Below are 14,892 nucleotides of genomic sequence, written 5' to 3'. Positions count from 1 at the left end.
TCACACCCCGTATGTGCATCAGTACACGTGAAGGAGACTTCATGTGATGATCTGCACCTTTGGTGGAGCCTCAGCATCTTTGGAGAGGCTTGCATAGGCTTCTTTGCTGAAGTTATTCACCACTGGGGCTGCTCCTCAGTCACCATGTGAAAAGGCTGCCATACCAAGTTTAGCATATATTGCAGGATTTAAAACAAATTTGTTGATTATCATAGAACTGATTACTGAACCAAATCTTTGCTCTTCCTACAATATAGTACGCTGCAGGTTTGCTAAGAGCGTTCTGCACTGGATTCAAAAGGTGGTAAAAGGGGAATCCTGCTGCCTCTCCCTCTGATGCATGAATACCATAGACAAGCAACAGATTCTTCGTACTTTGGGCTGCTCCTCTGAAATGAGGGTTTTTTGTTTTGCCTTGGAATTCTGAGGATGAAAAGTGTTAGGATATTTCCGTTCCACCTTAAAAGGGAGCAGGCTTTGTAAGTCACAGAGTCTGCGCATGTCCTAGTCACAGGATGTTTATGCTTGCTGATATTCCTTTCGTTTTTGCCAGTTGGCCAGAGATGCTGACACAGAACGGTCACGTTTTCTTTTGTTCTGTTCTACGCTAAATAAAGTCTGTAAATTATGCTCTTCTGCGGTGCAGCTTTCTGCCTGTGTTTCTGCTGATAAACATTGTGCACAAGCCTGGAATGCAGCCTATCTATTTCTAAGGCTTCGTGCCGCTAACTGTTGGATCTGCGTGACTACGGGAGGCCGATGGATCGTCCGGCAGCCGGCTTGGGGGCTCAGATGGACACTATCTCCCTGGCAGTTTCCCAACTTTGGGCTGCTCCTCTGAAATGAGGGTTTTTTGTTTCGCCTTGGAATTCTGAGGATGAAAAGTGCGTTAAGCACATCAAGTGCATTTGAGCTCTTCCTGAAGAACAGATAGCCAGCATGCATATAAAAATTAAAGGTAAAGGGACCCCTGACCATTAGGTCCAGTCATAGCCAACTCTGGGTTTTGCAGCACTCATCTCGTTTTATTGGCCGAGGGAGCCGGCGTACAGCTTCTGGGTCATGTGGCCAGCATGACTAAGCCGCTTCTGGCGAACCAGAGCAGTGCACGGAAACGCCGTTTACCTTCCCACCGGAGCGGTACCTATTTATCTACTTGCACTTTGATGTGCTTTCGAACTGCTAGGTTGGCAGGAGCAGGGACCGAGCAACGAGAGCTCACCCCGTCGCGGGGATTCGAACCACTGACCTTCTGATCGGCAAGTCCTAGGCTCTGTGGTTTAACCCACAGCGTCACCCGCGAATTGCAGCCCACCAACCTCTGGCTGGGAGGCGACCACCAAACTTTACCGAAGTGCCATTGTCATGGAAGGTATATACTGTATCCAAGAGCTGTTTCTGCTTTAACCAGTGTGGACTCCAAGAAACATGCCAATATTCTCGTCAACAGATTAGGAGTAAAAATTGTATGTTGTGATTTTTGAAGGAAGTTGCATTACAATCCATTCTCCTAATAAAGAGTTTCAAAACAGGATCTGACTGGCAGCCTAGTACATTAGCTTGGTGGCAGCATGGCCTGCAGCTTATTGAGGCAGCCTGTAGCTAACTGGCTAGCTACAGAGGAATGCAGAAGTGGGAATAGGGAAAGTTATTCGCCAGGAATAGTACAAGCTACTACTGTTCCAGATCCAACAGCCCAGAAAAGTGATCCTTACCAAACCAAGGCATAACCCTTTCAACCTTAAAGAGATAGGAAACTGTTATGAGACGTTCTGAGCACCTCCATTAATAAAGTTCAAGTTTTCCCATTAGAGCGTAGGTTAAAGGTAAAGCTAAAGGGACCCCTGACAGTTATGTGCAGTTGTGAACAACTCTGGGGTTGCGGCGCTCATCTCACTTTACAGGCCGAGGGAGCCGGCGTTTGTCCGCTCCACAGTTTTTCCGGGCCATGTGGCCAGCATGACCAATCCACTTCTGGCGCAACAGAACACCGACACCAGAGCAGCGCACGGAAACACTATCTTCCCGCCGGAGCGGTACCTATTAATCTCCTTGCAGTTTTGGGTGTGCTTTCAAACTACTAGGTTGGCAGGAGCTGGGACCGAGCAACGGGAGCTCACCCCATCCCAGGGATTCAAACCGCCGACCTTTTGATCAGCAAGCCCAAGGCTCGGTGGTTTAGACCACAGCAGAGTGTAGGTTACATACTTCTAAAGGTAGGTCACTTTTTTTAGGTGGGAACCTAGAAAATGAATGAAAACAGTGTGCCTCTATATGGAATACCCTTCTTAGCAAGAGTGATCCTTCCCAATCAGGATAATTTGCTAAAGGTTCCTGACATATTTTATTGTATTCATGGGTTGATATTGTGTGTGCGCGCGCGCAGTTTACTGCTGCAACACAAAGTTAGATGGTCACTCCAAAGTAGTCCTTCAAAAAGCCTGCACTAGAAACAGTGATTTAAAATTACCACTTTTTGCATTCAACACGTCTATGCATGAGTCAAATGGCATTTGACTGAAATGAGGACATACTGCAAAAAGTAACCAATATTTTAATTATGCACAAACGTAAAATTATGCGTATTAAATTACCACAATAAATTAACCATGTAGGAATGTAGAAAGGGTTTGCCTTTCTGAATTAAGATGATTTAAAACATTGGGGGGGGGGGAGAGAAAATAATTTGCTGTACTATTAGTAAGGCAGGAAGCATAACATACAGCCCAGTCAGTTTGGTGCCACGTTCACTCTCAAAACATAGAAAGTACATACAAAGATAAAGGTGAAAGAAAATAACTAGGTCCTCAAACTTTTGTTTCACTTCTTAAAGTCACAGTGGAGACCCATCACAAGTTTGCCAGAGCACTGGAGATTGCAGTACTACTTAATTTCCCCCTTAAGGTAAGACAGTAAAAGAAAATGAGGATTCAGTACATATCTGTTGCAATGTTTATGCTAGAAATGCATGTACAACAGGAAAGAAACATTAACATCCAAAAATGAAAGCCTGGGGAGAGGAAGAGAAAGAATAAAGCAAAAAAGGCAAGCCTAGTTTACAAACCAGATAGTTTTAAGAAACTAAAGCTTAAGCCATCCTGTCACGCAGTGGAACTACGTTTTTGCACCTCTTAAATATGCTGTCCCATACCACACCTGTATACTGCATATCACCGAGACAAATATGTGGGATAACTGAAATCCAGTTAAGGGGACTCAAGTTCCACTGCAGTTTATGATGCTTAGATGTGTCAGTAGAGCTCAGTCCTTAAAGTGCATTGAGACTGTGAAATGTTAACCTGTACTTTTTTTTTTTAATCGTTGTAATAGAACGAACAAATTTCAACTACTTGGGAGCCAGCTTAGATGTTTCTTCGTGCACTGATACCAAGCCATCTTCACATCTCTTCCATGCTTCGCTTGATGGCCTCTTGAAAAGCTGCATCTTCCTCTGCATCTGCATTAAAGAAGCAGGACTTAAAATTGCAAAACAAATGCATAGCTGAAATACTGACTCAAGCAAGAAATGGCTACCGCTTCCTAATCAGTGGTTGCAGAAAGGTCAGACCCCTGGGTCCATCTAGCTCAGTTGTGGCTACGCTGACTGGCAGTAGCTCCTCCAGGGTTTCACCTGGAGAGAGAGCCAGTGTGGTGTAATGGTTAAGAGTGGTGGACTTGTAATCTGGTGAACCGGGTTTGCGTCTCCGCTCCTCCACATGCAGCTGCTGGGTGACCTTGGGCCAGTCACACTTCTCTGAAGTCTCTCAGCCCCACTCACCTCACAGAGTGTTTGTTGTGGGGGAGGAAGGGAAAGGAGAATGTTAGCCACTTTGAGACTCCTTCGGGTAGTGATAAAGCGGGATATCAAATCCAAACTCTTCTTCTTCACAAAGGAGTCTCAAATTTACGTTGAGAAGCCAGCAACTGAACCTGGAAACTTCTGCACTTCGTTTATTTATTTATTAAATTTGTATGCCGCCATGTAGATCTCAGACACCAGACAGATCTCAGACACCACCAAGCTATGCTCCTTCCTAAAGCAAGTTCTAGCTTTTTTAAATGTTTGTTCATGTACCTGGCAGCTACCAGTTGTTAGCCTCTGGGGGTATGCGGGATGGCTAGCAGGCGCAAATGGTTTATACAGCCTGTATAAAACAGTTATCTCCTCCGCTAGGAACTATACACAAGGCTGTCACAATGTGCACGATCCCAACAGCTCTAGAAAGACAGCTCACACAATTGTGGGGGTCACATATATGCCCCCCCACAAAGCTGCTAGTACATACAACCATTGCCTCCATAAGATCCTCGGTTGTATCATGACTCTGCCAACAACCCAGCTCACTCCTCTGAAAGCCAGCATGCAAGCACTGTATTAACTGGACCTAAATCCATGTCTCAAATGATAAGCAAAGGCCCATTTTATGAATAGTCCTCTCTCTTGCTATAGCCACTTTTCTCTGTCACGGTGGCTGTACAGGAATATGCACATATGGTGGGGGAAAATGCTTTCTAGGCTCTTCCTTGTTTGATAATATTGCCAAATCCAATTTTCTACGGCCACTTCATCTCTTGAATAAACATCTTGTAGCGAAATTAACATACCGTTTTGGTCCTTCGTTACTTCTGAAACCTGCTCCACTGCCATTCGAGTATCTACCACTTCATTTTCTGTAAAAAGACACACACAGAACTAACTATGCAATACCACAGCTCTCACAACTAGCTTTCCTCTTCAGAGTTTTGTTGATTGGTAAAACCTGGCTGTCATAACTTTTCCTTCCTCGCTTCAAAACCCAGTACCCTCAAACAGTGTGCAACATATAACCAAAACAGAGCTTTATCTTCACACCCACACCAAGCTAGCTTAGCAAGATGGATGGTAAAGAAATTGGGAATGCATTCCCATTAGTGCAATGTCCTTTGAAAGCCACCCTTCAACTTGATTCCCATGTAGGAAAAGAACATGAGATCCATGCCAACACTCAACTGCAAGTTCGTATTATTTTACAGAACTGAACATGCAACAAAATAGATGAAACCTGCATGTGGCTTTCATACTTTAACCCCCATAACAATTGCACAGAACGGAAAACAGGGAAGACTCAAGTTATAAGCTTTTCAACAACAGTGATGCATTTTTACAAAGTACATCAACAACAGAGATGTATTTCATAAAGAGACCCCTGAACCCTCTAAAATCTCAATTCAAGATACTTTGTACAGACAGGACTAGCATAATTTGATCTCTAGGGTGCTGCATCTGATCTCAAAAAAATGGGTTAAATGAAGCTCCTGTTGGCTTTCTGTGAAACAGAACTAAATCCCAAAACGTAAGATCTTGCAGTGGCACACTTTTAGACTTTTCCTTTGCAGGTTAGGAATGAGCTATGCTGCAGCAACTTCCATGCTGCAACAGGGGGATGCAACTGTCTTGACTTTCCACTGATCTTCCAAGACAAAACTGCTTCAGAACAAGTGATTAAATAATATGGAGCATCGAAGACAATGTTGAGGTTGGTGTGCCACTGCTACAAATCTAAAATGAGGCAAGTGACTTATTTTGCACAAAAAGCCATTGTAGGAAGAAGTGGGAGAGAGGACTCTGGGATTAGCTCTAGCTCCTAAATTTACCTCGACCCCAGGAACCGTTTCTCAGAGTAAAATATGAGCCAAATTCTTACGCGTTATGTAGCAAATTGTGAACTCTGCAGTGGTTTGCTCTGCATAGCAATACCCAAAGCCCAACAACCGCCTGGTGCTTCGGAAGTGCTGTGCAAAGTACACTGAAAGTCCTGTGCTCAGAACTTTCCAAGTGCCAAGTAGAGGGCTTTCAAAGCCCTTGTGCAGTGCCTCCTACGCACCTGGAAATGTGATGCTTGTCGAATATTTGGGAAGCACTGCACTGTGATGGGTGCAAATCACAGGACGCCACCGTGTCACATGATTGACTGGCAGGTGAGGGGTCCAGTGCACCTGTCCATGCTGGCTCGCCAGTAGTGGGGCAAGATAAAAGATCTGGCCTGTTGGGCCAAAAGCCTTCCCCATCCCTGCCATAGGCTGTTTGTTAAACAGAGCATAAACACATTGCTCACTAACGGGCTTTATATTCTTTATTTTGCCTCCATTACTCTTTTGTTTCCTAGTGGCTGGCCTATACTATAGAGCCCCTACAAACTAGTTCAACTAAACTAAGTTACAAGTGGACTATATGTGATATATCGATGGGGAATTATTCATAAAGCAGTACAGTATGTGAACAGGCTGCCTCTCCTTGCCTCAATCCTGGAAGTAGCTTCCACCAGGCAATGCATGCCTAGGCTGTATATATAAATGCATTTGAAAGGATACCTTTGGCTATATCTGAAATGCTGTTCAATAAGGCATACATCATATCGGCATCAATCTTATGAGGATCTAGAATGCGAGTTGTCCGCTGAGTCATCTTAAGCTGATCCTCAAGCTCTAGAAAGCTTTTGTCTCCCGAAAGAATAGTGAAAGGAATATGCTTTGGTAGATGCTCATCTAGGCGGCCCACCTATGGAACAAAACATGAATTATGCGAGGCAGAGAGACAATGGGCATACAATTTCTTTAGTGAGAGGATTTCAGATTGTGTAGGTAGACAAGATTGAACATTCTTTAGCCCAAACATTGTAAAACACATTGTTGTGTATGTGTTTTTTTACAATCAAGAGGTAAATACGTTTTATGAAAAAAAATTTTTATATATTTGCACTGTGATAGGATTCTCAGTGAATGCCAGCAACTGACACTCTAACACAAAATATATCCTTTGCATCTTATCACAGCACAGGTGGTTGAAAACTTACATGCACACAGATTGCAAAGTCAGCAGCCTCTCTCCTTGTACCACAGTGTGGATGGAGGAAGAAACACCCGATCTTGTTAAGGTAGTTAAAAATCTTGCAGTTCACAGGTGGCTTCCAGTTGTTGTGCCCACCTAAGCAGTAAACCAGAAGACAGCCACTGTTAAGAGATTTGAGGGACTAGACAAGGGAATAGACAGTTACTTTTAAAAAGTGTGTGTGTGTGTGTATAAAAAACACAAACCTTGTGAAATTCTTCTTCTTCTTCTTATGAAATAATTATGTTTCTGAGAAGCGGGTAATCTAAATTGCACATGGTTGATATATGCAATGTACTATACATGCTCCAGCTTTGTAACTTTTGCTAATTTGTGTGGCAAAACATGCTCCCATAATAATGGGCAAAGGACTGAGCTACTTCTAACAGCACAAAAGGTGGTTGATCATCATTTCAACTGTTTTCAAGTAGACATCACTTACAACATTTTCACTAAATGCAGACAAATGCAGCATCCAGTGAGTATTAAACTGATACCTAAATTAACACAATGTGGGGGACCATTGGATCTGTGCTTGGAAGTGGTTCAACAGACAAGGTGCTGCTATTAAGGTGACCCTGCTGTGTGTAGGGACCTCCTGAATAGTACTCATTGGGGGGTTATAGCAAGCAAGGCCTCCGCCACAGATCTCAAGAACTTGGGTTTGACCGATTCTGGGGGAAGCACTTGAAGTACTTGTTAACTATGTCCTTCAGGGCTTAATACCCCAGTATTAACACACCTTCCCTGAAATAGGAATGCTATATGCCATGAACTTGCGTAAATGTATGCTGCTACATTTGTAGATTATTTGACTCACATGTGCTTTACAGTGCGCATCAAGGGAAAGTTTGCACTGCCAACGAGTTCCTTACCTTGAAAACCCCAGATAAAAGTTCCTTGGTTAAGGGTAGCAGGCAACTGATGGAAAAGGTTTCCCCAGTTATCCAAATCCATCATAATAATATGAGTCATGGTACACAAGTAATCAAGATCAGGTAGATCTCTGTCATCTAGATAGTCGGGTGGAAGGGAAGAAGAGGGAAGCATAACAAACATTATACGGATTCCTCAGCTGTAGAAATCTGTACTTCAGAAAAATTCAAAACAAAGCACATCAAATTCTTTAAAAATTCATTGCAAATTTAAGTAATTCTTATGTACTCAATAGGGTACCTCCTTCAGCAAATTTATACTAACTTCAACATTTTTCATTATGAGATTTTGCTTGTTTTTATGCAGCTTGCATTTAGTTTTAGATGATTACTTGCCCAAACGTAATTGTAAACAGTGAGGAGGAACACAGACAAATACAGAAGGGCTCTCAGGTGCTGGGGAAATTATTTACAAAACAATGCCATGATACAAGTCTACTGAATAAAATGAATTTCCACACAGTGCCTGAGATTTTACTGTCCTGTAGTTATTTCACAATTACAGTATCAACAATCGTGTTCTTTTCCTTCAAAAACAACTACCAAAAATTTCCTAAGCCTTTCTTATTCACATTGCTAAAAAAAATTGTCATCAACGATGTAGAATGGGTGCAAGACTAAATAAAATTTCGTGTACCGCTATGGAAACAATTATATAAGCAGAGTTTGCCGAGGCTATGAAATGCTACATGTTCAGTTTAACCAAGGGCTCGCCAACATTTCCGTTTTTCCCACCACTCCCCCACCCCCCGAGAAAACCTGTGGTTTACCGCTGAATCAAACCAAACAGCGATCGGGTTTTGTGAGAGACAAGTGGAAAACCTCCAGGACCCGTGCTTTCCAGGCACAGGGCAAGCGAAGTGTTGACAAGCCCCAGCTGTTCTGCAAGGTTCTCTCAGCAGCCATATTTGTTTGGGCAGCCATATTTGTTTGGGCATCCAAAGTATACCATGGTTTCTACCTACCTAGACCAAGCCCTTCAGAAGATGGCTTCTTAACTTGCTCCTTGGGTAGCTCTCCTGGCCGCCTCTTCTCTGAAGCACCTGCTGCAGTCCTGTCTTCCGAAAGCATTAGGTTTTCAGGCTTTTTGTTTCCACCGGGGGAAATCTGGAAGACGTCACTTCCTGCTTGAGTTGGGGCTAGTTGGGGCTTTTGTGGGAAGCAGTGCTTGCTGTGAAAGTGCTGGTGGGCAATTCCAATATCGTTGAAGTTTTTGTTGCATGCTCCACACCTCACGATGTACAATTCTTGGTCAGGTTTTTGCTCCGAGTGTGTCATGAGATGAGTCATCACGTCAGGAAAGCTCTGCGCTGTTGAGGAGCACAAGGTGCAGCGGAACCACAAGTTGCCCTTCTCCAGCAAGGCCTTCTGGCACCTCTTGTAATCTGCCTTCCTGTTCTCTTTGCTAAAGTATTTCTCCCGACAACCACAGGTCAGACGATTGCTCTCTTCTACTATTTCGGTACTCTTGATCGATGTCCCCGCTTCCTCAGACACGCATATGTAATCTGTGCTATGGAAGCCCTTGAAGTGAAGCAAGAACTTCTCCTCCGTGTCAAAAAACAGGTCGCCACAAAAGCCACAGAAGTATTTGACCTTTATGACACTGTTATGCTTATCCTGACAGTGTCGATGGAAAGTTTCGTTCTTCCGGAATGTCATTTTGCACAACTCACAGCTGTACCTGTGGAAGTGGTGGCTCTCTAATGACACACAGTGCTGCTTCACGCTGTCTTCAGAGTCAAAGAGCTCCTCGCACATGCAGCACTGCCACTGGTGAGACACTGACACATCCATGGGGCTCAAAGGTGGAGACTGCTCCATAGGGCTAGGAGTTCGGTCTTTCTGTTCAAGTGAACTACCGTACAGTGCACCAGAAGATGCTGTAGCATCCTCAGCTGTAGCAACCTCAGCAGCAGCAGCAGCATCCTCACGGTAAAAGCTGTGCACACCATGATATTCTGTCACATGGGCCTTAACGTCATCTACTTTCTGAAGAGCTACACTGCAGACCTGACACCAGAAGACGAAATTAGTCAAGTGAGCTCCTCCATGGAACCTGCTCATGTGCAAACGGATGACGCTTGCATTTTCCGCAAGCTTGCCGCACACCGCACATTTGCGGCAGATTCTGTTCTCGGAAAAAATGTGGTTTTCTACCAGCTCCTCAGAAGGAAATGCCAGCTCACACTGACACACCCAGGTTTTGACGGCAGGAGCACCGCTAACCTCTTGGCTTCTGCCTTCCGAATCCTTTATTCGTTTTGAAACCATTTCCCTCTCATCGCCAACGGATTCAATCGAGTCCGAAGGCCTCTTCAGAGGAGAAGATTTTAAAAAGCTGCTATTCTTCTGTAGACAAGAGGCACTTTTATTCCTTTCGTTGACGTGGCATACTGTCAAGATGGATTCTTCCATCGTGGTGAATACTTTAACCTTGTGTAGGGTTTTGGAAATATGCTGACGGATATGGGTGTCGTTGATAAACAGCTCGCTACAGGTGTGACAGAAACCTTTGGCTTTAAATACTTCGGCGACTTGGCAGATGCGCTTCTTTGACAGAGTCACTGGGCCGGCATCACGACAACGAGTTCTAAAATGGGAAAGGACATTGTGATACCTACTTAGCTGTGCATTACCAAAAAAATAAAATAAAAATCAGTATGCGCTAAAAAAACCCCATTTACACGCTAAACATTATTTTTGGATATTTGCTTAGTTGGGCCCAGATAACTTTCCAAGGTTAGCAGCCTTCCAAACAAACAGGGGATGAATGACACTAGGCCACTGCCAGTCATTGCCTCCTAAATCTGCCTCTTCTGCAGTGGCAATGGCCCAGATACCAGACACAGCCCTTTAAAGCCAAGGCTGGCAGCTGGTAGAAGCACAGGATTCTGTCTTCTCAGTCCAGGGGTAAGGTATCTTAGGCCCTCCAGGCCTCACTACCTGGCCCCTGGGACTCTCCCCAGGCCACATGCCTGGCCAGCAGTGCTTCAGACCCTACAGGGGTGTTTTGCCCCGCTGGAATGTGTCATTGAACTCTGATCAGGCCTCTTGGTTGCCTGGCTAGAGAAGGATGTGTGAGCGTGGGTAGGAACAAGTTCACTGTACAAGCGTAATGCTTGATATCCATTCCTCTGCCCACTTTTGCCTCTGGCTCCACTTGCTACTGGCATGCTGCCTCGAGAAGGGAAGGTTGCTCTTGGGCTGACAGATTCCCTACCTCTTTTCTAGTCCTTTAAGGACAGGAAAGTGCAGACAACAACTTACGGACATTGCTATTTTTCCAGCAGCGAAGACAGTTCAGCACTACAGTTAACATTATTTATCATATTTATTAAATTTGTGTGCCATCCTTCATCCGTAGATCTCAGGGATGGTTCACAAGAAAAAAATACTACACACACACACACACACACACACACACACACACAAACCTATATATATATGTGTGTGTGTGTATGGTATATATATGTGCATGTATGTTTGCATATACATATATATATATATATATATATATATATATATATATATATATGTAGGTTTTGGTGTCTTCGGGTGTCTTCCCGTGTAAGAGTTGGGGTGTCTAGGCGACGTTTCGACGAGGTCTCACTCGTCATCTTCAGGCTGGTGCTTTCGGCTTCTTGTTACTAGAACAGAGCAGGATCAGTTCCAAATTAACAAGAAGCCGAAAGCACCAGCCTGAAGATGACGAGTGAGACCTCGTCGAAACGTCGCCTAGACACCCCAACTCTTACACGGGAAGACACCCGAAGACACCAAAACCTACATTCCTGTACCCGTGAAAATCTACGAAAGCAAATATATATATATATATATACACACACACACACACACACACACACACACACACACACACACGTATGTGTAGATATATGTATGTGTACAGTGGTGCCTCGCCAGACGAAATTAATCCGTTCCACGAGTCTCTTCGTCTTGCAGTTTTTTCGTCTTGCGAAGCATGGCTATTAGCGGCTTAGCGGCTATTAGCGGCTATTAACGGCTTAGCGGCTTTAAGAAAAAGGAAACAAACTCACAAGACGTTTCGTCTTGCGAAGCAAGCCCATAGGGAAATTCGTCTTGCAGAATGACTCAAAAAACGGAAAACTCTTTAGTCTAGCGAGTTTTTCGTCTTGCAAGGCATTCGTCTTGCGGGGCACCACTGTATATGTGTGTGTGTGTGTGTACACACACACACACACACGAAACAAAAAGCAAACCAATAACATCCTCTCCCACAACACATTCAGAAGGGCATCAGATGTCAATCAGCCAAAGGCCTGGGAGAAGAGGAACGTTTTTTGCCTTTTGCCTAAAGATATGTAATGAAGGCACCAGGCGACACTCCCTGGGGAGAGCATTCCGTAAGTGGGAAGCCACAGCAGAAAGGCCTGTTTTTATGTTGCTGCTCTCCAGACCTCTCACTGAGGAGGCACACGAAGAAGGGCCTCAGATGATGACCTCAGGGTCTGGGTAGGCTCATATGGAGAAAGGCGGTCCTTGAGGTCTTGAGCCGTTTAAGTCTTTATATGTCAAAACAAGCACTCTAAATTGGGCCCAGAAACTAATGGCAGCCGGACTTCCGGGTTGGCGCGATCGGGAAATGGCGGATTCCCTCCGAGCTCCGGAGGGAATCGGCTCAGCGGTGGATGGGTCTTTGCCGTGCCGGCGACACGGGGACCCTTAAAAACCGCAGGCGCAGAAGCCTGCGGACTGAAGACTCGGCGGGTGCCTTAAGCGCCCCCCCTGATTCGCAATGAGCCTTTTTAAAGGCTACGGAGGGGATACAGGGGACGGCGTGGCACTGAGAGTCGACCGCTACCGCCGCTGAGCGAAGCCGCGAGCCATAACTGGAGAGCGCTGACTTCCTTCCTTGAAATTCGGACTGGAAAAAGAACCCGTGAGTAATTTGGAACTGAACTTTAAAATTTTTACCTTCTGAATTTGAGACGACCGGGGGGTGTGCCAAAAGGAAGTCCCCACACCCCCCCTTGCAGACGATCCAGAGCAACGAAATAAGAGCTAAGCTGGAGTGCCTACCCTGTAAAGGGTGAGTTTTAAAAAGACAGTAATTTCCAAGATTTAGAAAGGTAAATTTGAGCAGGAGAGTGGAGTGTTGGAAGAGTCTTTGTTTTGTGGCAAACAACCCTCCCTACCGGGCCCGGGAGCGACCTGCTTTGGAGCCTGTATAGAGGAGCAGAATTTGACAGCTGTCAAAAGCTGTCAAATGGACTATTAATAGTGAAAAAATCGCTGTTTAAGACCTCTCCGGATTAAAAGGAGTTACAATTGAACTAAAATTTTGGGAAACAAAGAAACAATAATAGGACAGAGGATTGTTGGAGAAAAGATTACTCAGTAACCAGATTCCCTCTAGGGGGAATTCTGTGGAATTACAATGGCTGTGGGTGGAAAGATACTGAGAGAAATCGAAAGGATGTTTTCACTGGTGGGAACCTTACAGGAGCAGACTACAGCTATGAGTAAACAATTGACGACCTTGGATTTGGAAACAAGTAGTTCTGCTGAATGTAATGAGGGCCTGAGTGAGAAAGAACCCACAGCTGAATTCGAAACTATAAACAAAGAAGAGGAGAAGACAAAACAAGAAAGAGAACAAGTTATCTGGGAAAATACTAACCAGAAGCCGACATCTGGAGAACACAAGCAAGGAGACTATTGGATTAAATCTACTTTAAGCCTACGAAAGATACAGAAGACGAAAGTGGAGGCCCTGGGACTTTATGGAATTCAGGAACTCGAAATAAAGAAGTACAATTGGGGCCTCCACATAGACTTTGATTTTGACTATCACCAAGACTTAGGCCTTGTGGAAATTCCTCAGCAGTTGCCTTTAAATATGGGAAGAGACTATGGACTGATTGGATTGATGGTTAAGGAAATCTTTCGAGACTCGATGATAGACAAAAAGGACTACCAACAAAATTGGCGGAGAGGGACTGAAAGAGATTTGAGAGCCTCGGATGTGCGGAATCCAGGCTAAAAACTGTTATTTTGGACATGTCTTGGGAAAGGACGCAAAGCGGGGATGGGAGGGAGGGAAGTATTTAAATTTAAACAACACTCAAGACCAGGGGGTTTAGTAATAAGAAAATTGTGTAAGAAAAAATGAGAAATCGAGGGAAGAGAATTGGGGTCCAACTTAGGGAAAATTTATTTTTGTTTTTTATAAAAGGACTAATACTAAGACGGAAGAAATGCCAACTTGCTGACACAAATCTGGGAACAGGGATGCAGGGGAGGGGGTGGGGGGAAGTCAAGGACTAGGGTTAGAAAGTAAGATTTTCGGGAACTATTCATGTTTGTTGTTTCTTATGTTTGTTTTGGTGTTATGTGTGTTGTTTGTGTTTATATAAAATGTGAAAACCCAATAAAAATATTTAAAAAAAAAAAAAAGAAACTAATGGCAGCCGGTGCAGTCAGGCCAGGGCTGGTGTAATGTGCTCAAACCAGTGAGCAACCTGGCCGCCAAATTCTGCACTGGCTGAAGTTTCCGAACCGTCTTCAGAGGCAGCCCTATGTATAACATGTTGCAGTGATCTAACCTGGAGGTTACCAGAGCACAGGCGACAGTAGTTAGGCTGCCCCTGTCCAGCTGGGCCATCAGCCAGAGTTGATGGAAGGGACTCTGGGCCACTGAGGCCACATTTTTAGTCTTCGTTCCCATGTTTAAAATGCATGGATAAAGAGCACATACCGTATTTTTCGCTCCATAAGGCGCGCCTAGTTTTTAGAGGGGAAAATCAAGAAAAAAAATCTTATTCCCCCCCAAGAGCAAAGAAGCCAAGACAGCGAGCGGGATGGATCCCGCTCGCTGTCTTGGCTTCCTCTTTAGCCGAGCGCAACCTCTCCCGGCTCCAGCGAAAGCAACGCAAAGCCTCCGGAGTGCGGCGGGAGCGCTCCCTCTGCACTTTGGAGGCTTCACATTGCCTCCTTGAAGCCAAGGAGCCTGCATTCGCTCCATAGGAGGCACACACATTTCCCCTTAATTTCTGGAGGGGAAAAAGTGCGTCCTATAGAGCGAAAAATACGGTACATGTCAGAACT

The 14,892-nt window shown here is 44.6% G+C and overlaps 1 protein-coding gene across 5 annotated transcripts in view; it reads right to left on the bottom strand.

The window, feature by feature from the left end:
* Positions 1-2,938: 2,938 nt before the first annotated feature.
* ZNF451 (zinc finger protein 451) overlaps positions 2,939-14,892 on the bottom strand; it is a 54,643-nt gene continuing 42,689 nt past the window's right edge. For all 5 annotated transcript variants that reach the window (XM_081187064.1, XM_081187063.1, XM_081187061.1 and 2 more), the window contains 6 exons: positions 8,769-10,396; positions 7,744-7,881; positions 6,834-6,964; positions 6,352-6,538; positions 4,606-4,671; positions 2,939-3,457 (listed from right to left, as the gene is read on the bottom strand). In XM_081187064.1, coding sequence (XP_081043190.1) covers positions 3,399-3,457; positions 4,606-4,671; positions 6,352-6,538; positions 6,834-6,964; positions 7,744-7,881; positions 8,769-10,396 — 2,209 coding nt within the window. In that variant the 3' untranslated portion in view covers positions 2,939-3,398. The remainder of the gene's footprint in view (positions 3,458-4,605; positions 4,672-6,351; positions 6,539-6,833; positions 6,965-7,743; positions 7,882-8,768; positions 10,397-14,892) is intronic.

Source organism: Podarcis bocagei (genome assembly GCF_964188305.1).
Source record: "Podarcis bocagei genome assembly, chromosome: 3".
Lineage (NCBI taxonomy): Eukaryota > Metazoa > Chordata > Lepidosauria > Squamata > Lacertidae > Podarcis > Podarcis bocagei.
This window is presented reverse-complemented; position numbering and strand designations above follow the sequence as displayed.